Below are 18,896 nucleotides of genomic sequence, written 5' to 3' on the forward strand. Positions count from 1 at the left end.
AACTTCCTTGATTGGATTATGGCTGAGACATGGCAACAAGTTAAGCAGTTGGGGAAGTGGGTAGTCAGTTGCTCCTTCAGAAACAAGCTGCTAATGGAAAGGAAGGGATGAGGGGAAAAGAGATAATAGGTACAAAGCTTATGGAGATGGACAATAAGAAAGTAGCTTGGAAGGAGGGCAAAATTGTTAATGTTGAACTAGTGAGTGAAGTTTTTAAGGCCATTAGAAATAGCTTACAACTTTACTTTCATTACTCTTAGCTTTTCAGTCCCTTGAAAATTTTTCTATTGAAGAGAACTGTAAGTTTCTTTATTTTACCTGCCCCATCAACTTCTCATACAAAATGCCTCATTACCTTCTTTTATTACTCAATTTCTTCTCTCCAAAAAATTTCCCCCAACCTCTGTATATACTTGCATTTCTCTTCTAAGAGAAAGTGTTTTTCTTCACATCTTAAATGTGTGTATGTGTTGCTGACATGAATTTTGGGGGAAATCCCAGTGTGGAAATTCTCTCCATAAAAGCAAATTGGCAACAAGTCTGTAAATTAAAATCTTAAATAATTCAGTTGGGTCATTGAGAAAGTAAGCAATATGTTCTAGCCAATGTCATGGCTAGTTGACATTCATAGTTGCTAGTTGATACTTTGCATTCATAACTTCATGGCCAGATCTTTATCTTCTATGACATTCTTTCTTCCTAATCTTATAAATATCTTTTCTAAACATGCCTCTTTTAGTAAGACTTCCTAAGTTTTGTGAGAAGCAATGCTTTATTCAAGCTTCTGTGAAATGCATTTCCCCCAGTAATTCTCTACTCATTATGATTCTTTTAATGACAAAGGGAAGTGGCCTCAGAGTTCTAATGTGTAATTGAAAAAATATTCAAGAAAATAGTGAAGTAAATTTGTAACATGAATGTTTTATTCTAGAAAACCATGTTGTTCTTGAATCTGACTTTCCCGTATAAATCTGGGAATGAATTTACTACTGACTCAATGGCAGAGATGAAGAATCAGATCACTGATGAGGTAAGGGAGCCCAGTGGGCTAAGGAAAATCATATTAGTACCTGATATATCAACTTTTTTCTCAGTCAGTGATTTTATCATTCATCCAGCAGCAGCATGGATTTTAACTTCTTTGGGCACAGAACACAGTGGGACTGTGCTGACTCAACGAATAGCTCTGGTTCCATTTTGGGATGGAAGTGGAAAAAGCATTGAATTAGGAATCAAGAAGCTGTTTCCACCTATTAGCATCTGTCTAAACTTTGGCAAGTGACTTAGACAAGAGCTTCTAAGGCCTCAACATCATTATCTATATATTGAGAGAAATAACACTTGTGTTATAAAAAACAGTAGGATTGTTACAAGAATCCAGTTAGTTAATGGATTAAAAAGTGCTTTGAAAAATCTGTCAAGTACATATCTGTGCAAGATATTCTTATTATTCAATATTGAGGGTAATGATGGGAAAAACAAAAGGAATACAAAACCTTTCCCCTATTCCTAGAGATTATATGATCTGCTTTAAAAGATGTATCTCTTATGTATGGAACTAGTCATTGAAAGAAAGTAGAAAGGAAGGAAGGAAGGAAAAAGGAAAAGATGAAAGAAGAAAAGAAGCAATTATTAAATACCTACTATGTGTCATGAAATATGTAAAGTGTTTTATATCTATTATATTAGGAAGACAAGGAGAGAGGGCCTTTGGTTCTCTCCACCTAGAATGACATCATCATTCTACATACTAAACAAAGTAAGGAATGGATAAGTGGGAGAAATGGAAACTATTATAGAGATTGTCTAGTACAACCCCCTTTTTGTAAAGGATGAAATTGAGAGAGTGATTTAGAGATTTGTTCAAGGTCACAAGCTAATAAGAAGCAGACCTAGATTCAAATTCATCTTTTTGCTCCAGATTAAGCATTCTTTCTACTACATCTTACTGTCTTTTAGTGAATCTCCATATTATATCTGACTGCTACTTAGAATAATCAAATCTGGATCTCACTTGGAAAAGATATGTGCTATTCTAAATCTTGATTAATTAATAAATCTGGTTAAGAAATTTATTCTTTTGAGTAACCTTATAAAAACCATCCTGATGTAAATAAGGTTTTCATATTGGTGAGAAAAAGAAAACCTAGAATAATAATAATAATAGGATTACTTTACAGTATTAGTAGAGTTGTTTCTTTTACTGATTGTCATCCATAGCATAGTGGATATAGAATTGAGCTCTGATTCTGGAAAACTTGAGAAGTCCTTCTCATGCTAACTGGTTGGGTAACCTTGGCCAATTCAATCTCTCAACACTAGACAACTGTCCAAAACTATACACCAAGACAGAATGTTACAGAGAGGGAGCTGATCCATATTACTAGAGATAATAACTTCTTCATTCAGAAAATGTATATTCTTTCTTTTTTTTCTGGGACAATTGGAGTTAAGTGACCTGCCCAGGGTCACACAGCTAGGAAGTGTTAAGTGTCTGAGGCTCAGATCCTCCTGACTTCAGGACTGATGCTCTATCCACTGTGCCACCTAGCTGCCCCAAGAAATGCGTATTTCAAGAAAATCACAGCTGTAGTTCTCATCACTTTCCTTATTACAATTTGTTGAGACATGTACTATAAGCATCATCACTCCTGTTTTCCAAATGAGGAAACATAATTAATAATGGCAGAATGGACACTCAACTCCAAATCCCCCCAATGCCTAATTCACTATAACAAATTGTGTCTCAATAAATCCAAGAGATGTACTGGGAAAATATGGATGCAAATGAAGAGAAAATGGCATTATTTATTCAAATCAACTGAGGCAGCTTTGCAAAAATAAATAGAGGTCTAGCCTCAAAGTCTAGAAAATATGAATTCAAATTTCATCACTGACACATACTAGATGTTTGACTAATGAGAACTCAATTAGCCTCTTAATTCCTCCAAGCATTTTTCCAAAACAAGATATAGCAGAACACCAGTTGATATGTTTTGGGAGAAAGCATTTCTTATGCCAGAAAAACCATAGCTCTGGACAAACATCATACTCTGCAAGAGTCAAGTTCTATTCTTTGACCTAAGTGCCAGAAAACCAGACTAGGAGAAAAAGTCTATTGTCCAATTGGGAAAATAAGAAAAATTTATGCTGTGAAAAGGCAGAAAAAGGGACAGCTCAAGTGAGAACCTTAAATTCAATAAGTATATAAAAGAGGAATTTCTTTTGTGATGGGTTTTGAGTACTCCCCCAAAATACGTGACCCTCACCAAATTCTTGGATATCTTGTTGCTTAAAATACTAACATTTTGTTCCACATTTTGACAAGTTATTGATCTGCCTTCTTTTCAAAATGTAAATATACATTAATTCATCCAACAATATTTCTGAATGCACTGGACATACAAAGAAAATGCAGACACAATCACTGCTTAAAATCTAGAAGTAAATATTATATACAATATGGAAAAATACAAAGCAAATGCTACAAAAGATATGAAAACAAAGTATTTTAGGAGTTCAGAGGAAGAAGAGATCATTCCCTCTCTGTCAGAGAGTTGAACAATTGCCATGTTGAAGAGGTAGCATTAGAACTGGGTTTTGTCAGACAGTGAAATTTTCACAGGGGAGATACAGGGAAGAAATACATTCCATGAGGGAAAAAATTGTCAGATACCAAAGGACAGCATTATGGAGACAACAGATTAAGATGTATAATGAATTAAGTCCAACATGCAAAAATAATATTCTTCAAGAATTAGCAGAGCTGCAAGATTGAAAATAGGTTATATTTGTCTTGATTGAATCTAGGGGATAAAACTATGCAAAATGAATGAAATTTGCAAGGCGGCAGATTTATTCTTAGTGTAATTGAAAATATACTTTCCAAACAATTAGGATTGTAGCACACTGTAGTGGGCTTTTTCAGGAAATAATGAATTGTCCCTCCCTGGAAGTCTTGAATATAAGTTAGTTACATATATTGGCAGGATATTATTGTAGGGATTCTTGTTCAGTTTCTGATCCAATCCAGTGATGAGAATTTTTTATTCTGTGTATTGAAAGAAGGAACTGGAGATAGCCTAGAGTTTAGCTTCTTAAACTGAGAGATGTGATCCTTCTTTGATCAAGACCTCTATGAGGTCTTGTAACTGAATGTGAGGATTGTAAAATTATGATTTAATATCAGGAGATGTTTAGTTTGTATACCTGTTTTATACCTCCAAATGTCTTGGATCATGTAAAAATTGGGGGGGGCGGCAGTGAAAAAGGGTCAGGAGTAGCGAAGTTTAAGAAGCCCTGGTCTAGAGAAGACTAGAAAGTTAGGGGTAGAGTTGAGTGGTTTTAAATGTCTTCAATATTTAAAGGACTATTATAGGGAAGAAAGTTTATACCATCACAGCTTGAAATTGTATAATTATATAGTTATAATTATATAGAGCTATAATTAAGGTATAGTTATACCTTATATATAATAATATTATAATTAAGGTATAATTAAGGGTAGAAATTGTAGACATAATTTTGCTCAATGTAAGGAAGAAATTCCTAACAATGAAAATTATATAAACATGGATTGTTCTACTTTATGGGGTAGACATTCTTCTCACTGGAAGTATACATTTAGAGTCTGCAATTCTAGGAATGAAATAGAAGAAATTTATTGGTTAGGCAATGATTGATGCAGAAGATCTATAAGGTTTCATTCAATTCTAGCATTTCAAGATTCCAGAAAGTATCTGGACATCTGTTACTGGACAATGGAAAGATGGTGCTATAGAATAGATTATAAAGGGATAAGTGTTGGGGTGTAGACCAAATGTTGAGATCTAGATTTGGGGTACCTAAATGAAATTAGGGTTTAGTTAAGGTCTAGTGGCAGGTTTGGGGTACAGGGAGTCAAACAGAGCTCCCCTGCAATCCCTTTGGATTCGGCACAAGGATACGGCAGTATATGAGGTCTAGTAGCGGCGCAAATTCCCAATAAAAGCATTTATTGGCCTGGAGAGCTAGATTGATAAAAGAGGTTTATTATTGAGTTTAGAAGTAGGAAATAGGTGAAGGTAGAGATAAAGAGGGCACTGGACAGAGGGTCCAGTGAACAGAGGGTCCTCACATGGCTGGCATGTTTGCAATCTCTGCAAAGAGGGGTTCCCAGCATGGACCTTTTAAGTCTGAGACTTAGCTCGAGGGGCTTTGGGGTATAGCCCCAAAGTTGGTTCAGATCCGGGTGTGGCTGGGACAGGTCCGAATCTTCTATTGGAATTCAAAAGGACCAGAATTTGTGAGTCAAAGGGTAATTTACATTAACTAGGGGGGTTGGGAATCAAAGATTGGAATCTTTCCCTGCATCATAAGGACATCAAAAGATAAGATGGTCCAAATTTTCCTAAAAGGTTGACCCAAAATAGCAGGAAAATCTTAGAAAAAATAAAGAATTTTTGGTTTTAAAACATCTTTTAAACATCTTTTAGTGAACATCTTTTAAGTGAATACAAAGCCAACAACATGAAGCCCTTTAAATCAACTAGAAGAAAATCAATTGCTCATTATATCATAATTGCTTATTATGGGACAAATGTGTGAGATACAAAAAAAGGCAAAAGACAGTCTCTGCCTTTGAAAATATTAGAAATGGGGGAGTGGGGGAGACAACATTATATATATATATATATATATATATATATATATATATATGTAAAGTTATGCAGAGGATAAATAGGAAACAATAAAAGGAAAGCACTAGAATTAAGAGGGTTTGAAAATATTTACTGTAAAAGATGAGATTTTAGTTGAAACTTAAAAACAACAAGGGAACTTGGTAGTAGAAGTTGAGTAGAGAGGATATTCAAGGTATGGAAATCAGAGAAAATGACCAGAGCAAAAAGTTGTAGTGTCTTATATGTGAAATTGAAATAGGAGGCAAGAGTCATTCAAAAAGGTTTGTTTTTTGTTTGTTTGTTTGTTTTGCTGGAGCTGGGATAAATGAGAAGGCTGTAGTACTAGTAGCCTGAAAAGGTGGGAGGGGCCAATTTAGTAAAAACTTTGAATGCCAGAGAGAATGTTTTGTATTCATTCTTGGAACCAATAAGGAACTATTGTGATTTATCAAATAGGGGGAGTTAGGTGGTTGGATTTGTGCTTTAGGAAATTTTTTTTCAAAAGATGGATTGGAAAGGGAAAGATTTGAGGCAAGCAGACCCACCAGTAGGCTATTGCAATAGCTCAGGTGCATAAACCTTAATGTATTTACCCATATTCTCTCTAGTTGTCATTTCAATGGCACAATAATAGCTAATTACCACTTTGCCAACTATTGTCTAAACATTTACCATACCAATTTGTAATAATTTTTTTATTCTTAAAAATGGAATATTTTTGGATATATAAGAGGTTTTCACCCCTTTTAATAATTTCTTTTTCTAACTTTACCTCAAATAAAATACTCTCCATTTACCTTGTTGTAGCCTGGAGATGACCTTGTGTTCCAAGAAGTTTCACAATCTCTGATAACGTCTATGAAGTTAGAGCTGCTTCAAATTAAAGTTACGCGATGGACTGCATGTTTATTATTTGAGGACTGATCTTTCTAATCAAAAGGTTACTTATAGGATGAAGAAATTTTGACTACAGCAACTTCTGAAATTATGTTCTAGAGAGGAATTTTGAACTGAAACAGAAAAGGGATTACTTATATCACTACCATTAACACCAGCAATAGCACTACCACAATCAGCAGCACCACCAAAACCAACAGTAGCAAACCCACATCCTGTATTGGAGATTACTAATTTCCTTAGGATATAGTATTAGTAATAGTGTAGGATATAATACTATATAATAGTACAGAATCATTGGATGTAGGGGTATATGATCAATTTATACCTTAGTGTATAGCTATATTGCCCTGCAAAAAGATTGCCTTTTTGTAATCCTACTATAATATATATATTGAGCTGCCTTGATGCCTCAAAAACTTGGGTTCAGTTGTCACTTTGACACATAAGTGGTTGTGTGACTCTAGACAAATAACTTAATCTCTTAGTATTCTCTGAAATTATGAAATTGCAGAGAACATATTAACCTGCATTGTAAGAAACAGCTTTCTTTATTGAGAAATTATTCCATGAATGGAATTCACACTCCTCTCTCTATTGCTATGATATGTGATATGATAGAATGCCTGTTCCCTCATAATCCTACCAATTTTCATGACTATTATTTTAAAGTTTTGTCTGGCCAGTTGATGGATTTATGACAATGTTTCAAAGTTGTTTTTACTCATGTTTATGATTTTAAAATAACTTATTTAATATTCCCACATTTTAAAATTACATGTTCATATCTTGTGACCATTTATCCACTGAGAAATTGATAAAAAAATTTTTTTAATTGCTATAGGATGAAACTGCTAAATTTTTATCAGATAACTTTATTATAATATTTTTCAACATGTTTCTTTTTGAAATTTTGATTTATTTATTTTGCTGTTACATCTTTTTTCTTACAAATATTAAGTACATTTATTTTACCACCAATTCTTTCTAAGTGATTGATAAAATATTTTCTAATTCTCCATGATTGAGAAAAACTAATATTTTCTTACATTTAAATATTTTATATGTAAGCTATATAGATATCTTATATATAACACATCTAAGTATATATGTGCAACACAAATAAAATCTCTCTATATAATATAAATAGATTAAATATCTAATAAGGACAAATGTTATGACATGGAAATTATATATGTGTCCATCTATGTGTATTATGTCTATATATACACACATATACATACATACATTATATATTGTATATCTGGTGACTGAAAGCATTTTCTTTCTCATTGTAATTTGCTATTGTTCTGAAGTTTGATTATGTAATGCAGCAAATTAAGTTTCTTGAAGTTGAATTTTTAGAGTTTTGTGGATTTAATTAATTTTTCAGTCAACAAGTGCTTATTATGTGTCAAACACTGTGTTAAGTCTGAGAAATACAAAGTAAGGAAAAGAAAAACAAAACAAAATAATTCTTGCTTTCAAAGAGCTCACAATTTAATGGAAGAAGCAGGTGACAGAGTAAGACACTATATATGTATATGTGTGTGTATATACATAGTAGCTGAAAAGGTTTCAAAGAAGGGAAGCAACTAACTGCCAGGGAGCAGAATTGGAAAGGCCTCCTGCAGAAAATAGGATTTGAGTTAACTTTTAAGGACAATCAGCAAAAGTGAAGTGGAAATGAGGAAGGAGTACATTCTAGCCAAGAGGAAAAAGCAAGGCTAAGGCAATGTTTTGTCAAGATTAACAAAGAGGCGATTGCAGGTCATAGATGCAAGGAGAGTAATGTGTAAGGAGACTGGAAAGGTAAGAAAGGGCTAGTTTGGAAAGAATTTCAAATGTCAGAGGATATTGCGTTTAGCCTTGGAAGGAATAGAGAACCATAGATTTTATTGTAAGTAAATGGTCAGACATATATATACTTTCAGAAAAATATTTTTGACAATTAGGTGAAAGATGCATATTTGTTATTTCATTTTTATAATATTCTGGGAAATTTTTTTTGAATAACTAAAATATAATAATTCAATTCTTCTCTATTTTACATTTTCTTGAATCTCAGAAATTTGGTACTGGCACAGTAGAGAGAAAAGATGGCTGGATTTAGAGTGAGAGCTCTTTGGTTTTAGTTTTAGTTCCACTACTCATTACCTGTGTGATGTTGGGCACAATTTTCTTTCTTTCTGTAATTTTTCTTGTGTTTTTGTTAGTGGTAGTTTTATTTTGTTTGTTTGTTTTTGTTGTTAGCTCTGGTTATATGAAGCTTAATTCCTTTTACTTCTTTAACTTTATTGTCTTCTTAGAAGTCCTAAATTGTTTTGAAATCTGAACAGTCAAGAGAATATCCCAGACCTGAACTATAGGGCAGATGTGGAGTAATACTTGGATAAGATGGTAGCGGTATGAAGTGAGAGTAAAATTGTAAATAAAACCATTGGCTAAAATAAGCAATCTGTTACTACCAGTCTTCATTTAGTTACAGGACTATCAGATTCTCTGTAGGCCTTCTTGTCCTCATCCAAGAAAAAGATTCAGTGAAGAACTAAAAGATTCAGTGGGAACTAAAAGGTTACACATTCCAAGTTATTGTTGAGAAAGCTGAAGCAAACAGAATTTAAGTGACACAGCAGACAGATTTTAAGAGTCATATAGCTATTAAGATAGGGAGTCTGGAACTGATCTCAGGCCTTCCTGACTCCAGGTCCAGTATTCTATTCATTGTATTACCTAGATGAAGAAAATCTATCATTGTTCTTAGGAGTTTACAAGCCTATTTCTAGGAAAAGCTCATTAATATTATTTATTTGAAATTTTGAAAATTATTTGACACAATTCTGCATCAAAGTTAACAAAGAGAAGCTCCAAGGGAAATGAGAGATTATTGTTTAGTTTGGTACAGGGAGATCATCTTAACTGAAAATAGGAAAGAGTGATTAGGATTTAAAAGGTATTGATCTGGAATATGTAAGAAAAGTGAGGCTTTTCAGGGATCCATGGTGGGATGATTGCAAGTGAATATTTTTATCAGAGATTGGAGAAAGGATAATATAGTGAACTCTCTAATGTGCAGTTGGCTTTGTTTTCTCTGGCTGAATAATACTAATGTGTGGGCAATAGATGAAAATAATTCCACAAATCTTTAGCATATTGAGGAAAATGATAGATGTGCTTCATGTGAAGCAAGCAGGAAATTCAAGGATTTCTTTTAGAAATCAGATGCCAAAACACTGACAAAGATAGGAAAAAATGTAACACAGAGACTACACAGACAGAACTATTACTAACAATTTCAAGTTATAAGAAGATTTTTTTGAATAGTTAAAAATAAACTTCTTATAATTTTGAGCTGCATAAAAATTGGATGGACTACATTGGGGGTTGAAGGAGATGTTGAAATGCTGATCCCTGGAAATGTTAAAAAAAAAATTGGGGGCAGCTAGGTGGCACAGTAGATAGAGCACCAGTCCTGAAGTCAGGAGGACCTAGGTTCAAATTTGATCTCAGACACTTAACACTTCCTAGCCCAAGTGACCCTGGACAAATCACTTAATCCCAGTTGCCTCAGCAAAAAGGAAAAAGAAAAAAGAAAAAAAATTGATGGCTACATGTTAGAAATATGTAAAAATGTATTCCTGCGGGTTCTAAGAGTATAGACTAAATGCCCTCTAAAGTTTCAGAGTTATACTAGTCCCTCAAATGCCAGGTAATAAACACACCTCCTTCTCCTTTCAAGATTAATACATCCTTGGTTGTCTCAATTGATGTGCTGATGGCATGACTTAATCTTTCTTAGAATCTTGGCCAATTTCTTGTAAATATCCCCCACATGTTGACCAGAATCCTTCTGACTAAATTCAAATAATTTCTGTCATAAACACAATCCTGGTTACTCTCACTTCTAAGTTGCTCTTCTTTAACCATCCTTCAAAAAAGAAAGGCAAAAAAGCCTTCTAAAAAAATTTTATTGAAGAAATCCAGGATAGATTGATTTACCAAGGCTATTCAGAATGAAGGAATGAACCCCAGATTCTTCAGTGCACAGAATTGAGACTTTTTTCCCCTTCCTCATTCTAGGTCATTCCCTGGAAGCAGCTTCCTGTAGAGAACCTCACCATGATCACTGAATTCCTATTGCTGGGATTTTCTGACCTTCAAGAAATGCAGTTTGTTCTCTTTGCTGTCATTCTCTGCCTCTATCTGCTCATCCTGAGTGGAAACATCACAATTATCACCACAGTCTACCTAGAGCATAGCCTCCATACCCCGATGTACTTCTTTTTGGGTGTCCTTTCTTTTTCTGAGACCTTTTATACCTTTACTATCCTACCCAAGATGCTCCTCAACCTCCTATCTGTTCTCAGGACAATATCGTTCATCAGTTGTGCTACCCAAATGTTCTTCTTTCTTGGCTTTGCAATAACCAACTGCCTGTTGTTGGGTGTGATGGGTTATGATCGCTTCACCGCCATCTGTCACCCTCTGCGGTACCCTGTCCTCATGAGCTGGTGGATATGCAAGTTGATGGCAGCTACTTGTGGTGTGGCAGGTTTTGTGATTTCAATGGTGGGTACATTTTTGGTCTTCACACTACCATTCTGCAATTCCAACAGAGTCAATCACTACTTCTGTGACATTGCACCTGTCATTCATCTTGCTTGTGGGGACCCCTATATCAATGAGGTGATCATATTCATTGGTGGTGTTGTGATACTCATGGTCCCCTTGACCTTCATCTGTATCACCTATGGTTTCATTGTCAGAACTATCTTGAAGATCCCATCAACTGAAGGGAAAAAGAAAGCTTTTTCTACCTGCGCCTCCCACCTCACAGTGGTTGTGGTCCACTATGGCTGTGCATCTTTTGTCTACTTGAGGCCTTCATCCAAGTACACATCTAGCAAGGATCGGCTGGTGACAGTGACTTACACCATCATCACTCCCTTACTGAATCCTTTAGTTTACAGCCTCAGGAACAAGGATGTTCAGATGGCCATTCGAAAGGTGATAAGCTGGGGAGGATTTTCTCCTAAAAACATATAATTTAGATATTTCAAAACTGTACACAAAGATACAAAAGCTACCAGTACAGACATAGCTTTGGTTCATGTGCTATTATCTAGTCTTGATGCTTCTTAAATCTGTGGAGGATTTTTTCCTGACCACTTACTATAGTGAAGACCAAGTAATAGGGGAAATTTTATTTCATATTGTCAGAGCTAACATGGGAAAAATTATATTCAATCATCTAATCCCTCTACTAAGCTCAGAAAGATCTTAGCATGCTCTTTTAAGAACTGATTGTTAAATTTTAGCTCTCTTGTGAAACATGTTCTTATGTCAAGGGAGTGCAGGTTCTGGGCAAATAATATTTCACAAATATAATTGGAGTTATCTTTGAAAGGCATTCTCATCATAGGCTTAACTGTTACTAGAAAACTGCATCTAGATATGTAGGAATGGTATCAACTACACAATAAGACACCAGTCATCTTGAGAGTGGATATCCATAAACACACACACACACACACACACACACACACACACACACACACTTCCAGGTTTCCCTTGCCAGTCAATTGAATTAAACCCAAATCATCCCATCCCATTTATTGTTAATAAAACATTATGCTAAACACTAGTGATTCAAAGACAAAACAAACCAGTCAACAAAGAAAACAATATGGATCTTATCTTTGTGGAGCTTACATTCTCTTGGATCATACATGTAAACAGATACACATAAGCAAGATATTTGAAGGGAAAGAGGATTAACAACCAGAGTATTGAGCAACAAGATTAGAAAACAAATTAAAATCACAGATATAAGATGAAAAGCTGTAATGCTTATTTATTGAAGACAGATGCTTTACTAAAAAAAAAAGTCTTAAATAATCATCAAAGAAATTCAGTAAAATAGCAAAACTCAAAAAGATAAAAATGAAAAGCAATAAGAAAGGAAATTTAATTTAAAATAAGTAAAAAATGAATAAAATACCTGAGAATCAATCATAAAGGTACACTCAAGTCCTGTAAAGATGCAAGTATAAAACCACTCTTCAATAAAATAAAAGATGATTCAAGTAAGCTATACTGGGGAAAGTTTTTCAGTTCATATACTTCATACATGAAAATAAAATAAAAATTATGATCCTATCTAAATTAATTAACAAGTTATTATTTTGCTAACTAAACTAAGAAGGAAATATTTAATAGAAATAGAAAAGTATACACAAATTCATTTAGAGGAAATAAAGACCTAAAATCTCAAGTGAACTAATAGGGGGGAAAGTAGAAATGAAGAAGAAATAAGACTTCCAGGTCTCAAATAATATTGTAATTGAATAATTTTCAAAACTATTTGGTCCACATTAAAAAATAGAAAAACAGAAAAGACTAGACGAGGAAAAGTCAAAATAAATTAATCTCAATGATCCAATATTCAATAAATTACTTGGGAAAGAAGTATCAGTTTTCTAAGAACTGTTGAGGAAACTGGAAAACAGTTTGGTTTAGATTTTCAATTTTTGCCATGTGTCACAATATATTAAAAATGGTCACACAATCTTAATATTAAGGATCCTATCAATTAAAAAAAATCTTGAAGAGAACCAGAACCAGAATCACTCCTATCTAGAAAAATATTCTTAGCTTAATATGGGATAGAAGTATCACAGAAGTTCTTAATTAGCCAAAATTTTAATTGAATTTATTGAATAAGCCAAATCAATCCATCAATTGAGGAAAAATTGTTATATTAAATGTTGTAATGAAGGTTGAATATAAAATATGTATTGAAAACTAATTCAAACATATAAAAGCAAGAGTTAATCTCCAGAATAGTCAAATGACATGTGCAGTTTCTAAGAGAACAATAAACTTTTTATAATCATGTTAAAAATAATCCAAATCATTAATAATAAAAGAAATGAAAATCAAAATAATTTTAAAGATTGATATCATACCCAATAAGTTGGCAAAGATAACCACAAGATGCAAATTATCCAAACTGGAAGAGCTGTGAAAAAGTAGGTACACTAAATTATTGTTAGTAAAGTTAAGAATTGATCCAACCAATTTAGAATTATAATTTTTAAAAGTTACCCAAACACACACACATTTTAACCCAGAGTTCCCACTATTACACATAGAAGCCATAGTTAAAAATTGATAAGCCTAATATTTCCCTTTATGTAACAGCAAAGAACTGAAAACAAAACTGTTATTTCTTCAATGGAATTATGGAAGAAAGATGGGCTAATATTTTTAGTCATACAGAAGAAGCAAGGATTCAAATCTCAACATCATACCAAGGCCAAGCCACTTGTTTTGTAACTTTAATTTCAGAGTGGGTTCTTAAATTCTCAGATGTAGTCTCCAGGATCAGTCCAGAATTGATGTCATTTCAAATTTACAGAATCTTCTAGCTAGTTAAAGAAGCAGGATTAACAACTGTCTGTTATTTCTCCTCTCAGAGGGTAAACGTTCTATTGTTTCACCTAGACTCAGATCTGGATCAGGATCTTAGGTCAAGAGGACAGCTATCAGTCATGGAGATGATCAGAATGCCACTTGAAGACCACCCAGGGAAAGATATGGAAAAAAAGGAAGGAAGAAGAAAAAGAAAGAAGGAAAGTAGAAAGAAACAAAAGGAAGAAAGAGAAGAAAGGAAACAAGCATTTATTAAGCACCTACTGTGTAGCAGGCACTGTGCTAAGTACTTCACAAATATTATCTCTTTTGATTTTCATAACAATCATGGGAGGTAGGTGCTATGATTGTTTCATTTTACAGTTGAGAAAACAGGTAGAAAGAGGCAAAATAAGTAGCCCAGGATCATGCAGATCATGAGTGAGAGTTGGAAGTCAAATTTGAACTCAGATCTTTCTGCCTCCAGAGTGAGTATGCTATTCACTATGCCACTTATCTGCCTCTTTGGACTAAACAAAGACAAAATGTTTATATTCTAATAAGAGAAATGATACAAATCTGCCCGCAGAATCCTGATATCATCAGGAATCATAGATGCACTTAAATATGAAAGAGAACTTGGGAGTGACTTTGTTATATTTTTATGATCCTAGAAAAAAAAAAGAAAAAGGAGGAAAATTGATACACTAGGAAAGAAAAATAAAGAACACACATGGATACACATAAATAAATGAAGAACGAGTTGGAAGGGAAAGCATATATATACTCTCTTCCCCATTCTCTGTATGTCTCTATGTCTCTGTGTGTCTCTCTGTCTCTTTTTTTCTGTCTCTCTGTCTCTGTCTCATACACACATATATGCAGCATGAACTCAGACCCACACCCACACACACAATTTGATACAGAAATACTTTCAAACAAATAGGGAATCAGAATTTTGAAAATATTAGATTTCTTAGAACTCTAATGATTACTGAACAAAACTGAAAAAGAGTGTACACATTTATCAGCTGTTAACACTTACACAGAAAATGGTTATGTGTTAAGGCATAAAACCTTCATGAACAAGTATAGAAAACCAGAAATAATAAACAAATGCTTTATTGATGACAATGCAAAAAAAGTATATTCAATAAAGTTCCATTGAAAAAACAATTAAAATGATAGGAACTAAATAAATTCTAAAGAATTGATGAGTTGAAGAATAAATCATGAAACGAGAAAATTTCTTTAAAGATAATATCAAAAATGAGAACATTCCAGTATCTTTGATAAGCAATCAAAGTCCTTAGGGCATGCAACTAATCAAAGAAATAAAACCAAATGACAAAAGTAAAAAAAAAAATAAGAAAATTAATAAATTTTAAAAACCCAAATTAAAAACAAAATTGAAATTTGGAAATCAAAATGTAATAATAGGAATAAAAACCAAAAATATCTTCTGGAATTAATAAATGACTAGATTAATTTTAAATCGACAAAACCCAAAGTATTAGAATCACACATATAAAGAAGAATTAACAAGTAATGAAGAAATAAGCAAAATATTAGAAACAATTTTGCTTACATATGTCAATTAATAAACAATTTAGATGAAATGGATATTTATAAAAATATAAAATATATAGATTAATAGAATAAAGAGAGAATTTAAATAAACTCAGAAAAAGAATTTAAACAAGTCATAAATGAGTTACCAAATGAAGAGGTGAGGTTGGGGGGGAAACTTTTTTGGATCAGTTGTATTGATAAGCAAATTCTATCAAAGATTCAAAAAACATTAATTCCAATGTTACATAAATTCTTTGTAAAAATGGGAAAGTAGGGACAGCTAGATGGCATAGTCGATAGAGCACTAGCCCTGAAGTCAGGAAGAACTGAGTTCAAATCCAGCCTCAGACACTTCAAATTTCCTAACTGTGTGACCCTGGGCAAGTCACTTGACCCCAATTGCCTCAGCAAAAAAAAAAAAAAAAAAATGGGGGTAAAGTGACTTGAGAAATTCCATCTATAATAAGAATATGATATTAACATCTAAACCTAGAATGTTAAAACAGGGAAAGAAAACTGTGAACTAATATCATTAATGAGTGTGGAAACAAATAAAATGTCAGCAAAGATACTATAGCAAATTATCACAAAATTTATACTAATGTGTTGGATTTTTATTAGGAATACAAAACTAGTTCAGTATTAGAAATCATATAAACAAAATATCACATTAATTACAATAAAAATTAGATTATATTAATTTTATAAGACTCATATTGAGCATATATATTTGTCTATACAAACATACATATGCATATAAATGTATATTCAACTCTTTAAAAACCACAAAAATAAAACTAATTTTCCTGCACTGATTTCCAGTTTTCCTTAAAATTTTTGTGGATCAATGGGTTCTTACCCCAGTAACTAGGGTCTCCAAATTTGTCAAACAATAGGTTACTGCATTTGTTTGTTTCTGTATGCATAGTATGTTTTATAGATGTTATTAGTTGTTTTAGTCATGTCTGACTCTTCATGACAACATTTTCTTGGCAAAAGGTATTGAGATGGTTTACCATTTCCTTCTCCAGACATTTTTACAGATGAGGAACTGAGGTAAACACGGTTAAGTGACTTGCTCAAAGTCACATAGAAAGTACAGTCAAATATGAACTTAGGAAAATGGTCTTCTTCACTTCAGATCAGACTATGCACTGTGGTGCTACCTAGCTGCCAATGGTTCTAGACCTTTCTAACCAATGCCAAATTAATTTTATGATTACTGTTTTTTTGTAGCATATTTTTGAGATGTGGCCCTGTTACACCCCCGTTCCTTTTCACTTTTTTGCATTAGTTCCTTTGAGAATTCTTCCTCCAAATGAATTTCAATATTATTTATGGTTTTAAAGTAATTCTTCATTAGTTTTTTATTTATGAAATAAATTAATTTAGATAGTACTACAATTTTATGATATTGGCTCAAATGATTATGGGTAATTAATATTTCTCTAGATTGACCCCATCTTTACTTTGCTGATAATATTCTATTGTGGTATATATTAAGTTTCTATGTGTATTTTGTGAGAGACTCTTCCAAGTATTATAGAAGTTCTGTGGGAATTTAAATGGAACTTCTCTCTTTCTTTTTTTTGGTTGGGTTTTGTTGGTAATATTATAGTAATGCTGATGAATGTATTTTTATATCCTGACACTGTTAAAGTCATTTCTAGGTAACTCTAGGATTCTATAAGTAATCCATCATATCATTTGCAAAAAATTCATAATTGATTTCTCTTTGCATATGCTTATTCTTCCATTTTATTTTTCTTTTATTACTAACACAGCTAGCATTTCAAACATTATGTCAGACAGTTAATACTATGCCAGTAAAATCTTGGCCATCTCTTGGTTTTAGATAGATGTTATCATTTTGGTTGGTCAGTAATATCTGACTCTTTCTGGCCCCATGTGGGATTTTCTTGATAAAGACACTATCATAGTTTTCCATTTCCTTCTCTAGCACATTTTGCAGATGAGGAACTATGATTAAGGAGATTAAGTAACTCGCTCAAGATCACATATTTAATAAGTATCAATAAGTATTGAGACCAGATTTGAATTCAGGAAGATGTCTTTCTGACTTCAGACCCAGCACTCTATCCACTGTACCACTTAGCTGCCTTCTAGAAACATAGTACTTACAGTATTTCACAAAGGTTCATTTGTTTTCAGCAGCAAAAATAAAACCTTCATATATGTATATGCATAGGATAGCAAAATAAATTTTCACATTGGCCATGTCCAAAAATTGCTTCTCGTTCTGCATGTTAAGTTCACTGCCTCTTAGGTGACAATAGGTGAATAGTATGTTTCATCTTCAACCTTTTAGGCTGATGATTTCTTATTGAATTGATCACAGTCATAAAATTTTTCACCATACTGTGGTTTTCATTGTGTAAATTCCTCTCAATTTACTTTTTCTGCTCACAAATAAATTGTTCTCCTATTTCTGCTCACATACCTTTGCATTAGTTCATCTTAGTTCTATCTGAAATTATCCTTTTCATCATTTCCTTTGGTCCAATCACATTCCACGACATTCATATACCACATATTGTTTAATCATTCCCTATTAGGAAGACATCCTCTTAGTTTCCAGTTTGGGGTAACTTTGATACAAGCTTCTTTAAATATTTTTGTACATATACATCTTTTTCCTTTTTCTTTGATTTCTTATACGGATGTGCCATTAGTAGAAATCTGATCATAGCTAAGTAACTTTTGAGTGATTCTTCCAAACTGCTTTTGAGAATGGTTAAATCAATTCATAACTCCACCATCAATATACAGGTTTTCCACAGCCCTGCCAATATTTGCCATTACTCTTTTCATCTTTGCACATTTAATAGTGTTGAGGTATGCTAAATTATAGCATTTATGTTTCTCTAATAATAAGTGATTTGGAGCATTATTTTTTTTTCATACCATTGCTAATAACTTGGCTTTCTTCCTTGAAAACTTCTTGGTCATATCCTTTAACCATTTTTTTTTCTTTCTTTCTTCTTTTTTTTTTCTTCCCAAGGCAATTAGGGCTAAATGACTTGCCCAGGGCCACAAAGCTAGGATGTATTAAGTGTCTGAGACCAGATTTGAATTCAGGTCCTCCTGACTTCAGGGCTGGTGCTCTATCCACTGTGCCACCTAGCTGCCCCTTAACCATTTTTTCTACTGGAGAATGGCTCTTGCTAGAAATTTCAATTTGTTCCTCACATATCTGAGAACTTTATCAGAGAAACTTGCTGCAAAGATTTCCCCCCAGTTACCTGTTTTCCTTCCAATTTTAATTGCATTCAATTTGTGAAAAAATATTTTTTAAAATTAAGTATTCCAAAATGTCCACTTTAATTTTTCGGA

The 18,896-nt window shown here is 33.2% G+C and overlaps 1 protein-coding gene across 1 annotated transcript; it reads left to right on the forward strand.

Moving 5' to 3' along the window:
* Positions 1–956: 956 nt before the first annotated feature.
* On the forward strand, positions 957–11,603 carry LOC116423633 (olfactory receptor 10R2-like; the record flags this gene model as incomplete). The annotated part of the gene is given in 3 exon segments (XM_031968680.1): positions 957–986; positions 989–1,030; positions 10,638–11,603. Coding segments are annotated over 3 exon segments (1,038 nt in total), but the record flags the coding sequence as incomplete, so codon positions are not given.
* Between the last annotated feature and the right edge of the window lie 7,293 nt (positions 11,604–18,896).

Source organism: Sarcophilus harrisii, chromosome 4, assembly GCF_902635505.1.
Source record: "Sarcophilus harrisii chromosome 4, mSarHar1.11, whole genome shotgun sequence".
Classification (NCBI taxonomy): domain Eukaryota; kingdom Metazoa; phylum Chordata; class Mammalia; order Dasyuromorphia; family Dasyuridae; genus Sarcophilus; species Sarcophilus harrisii.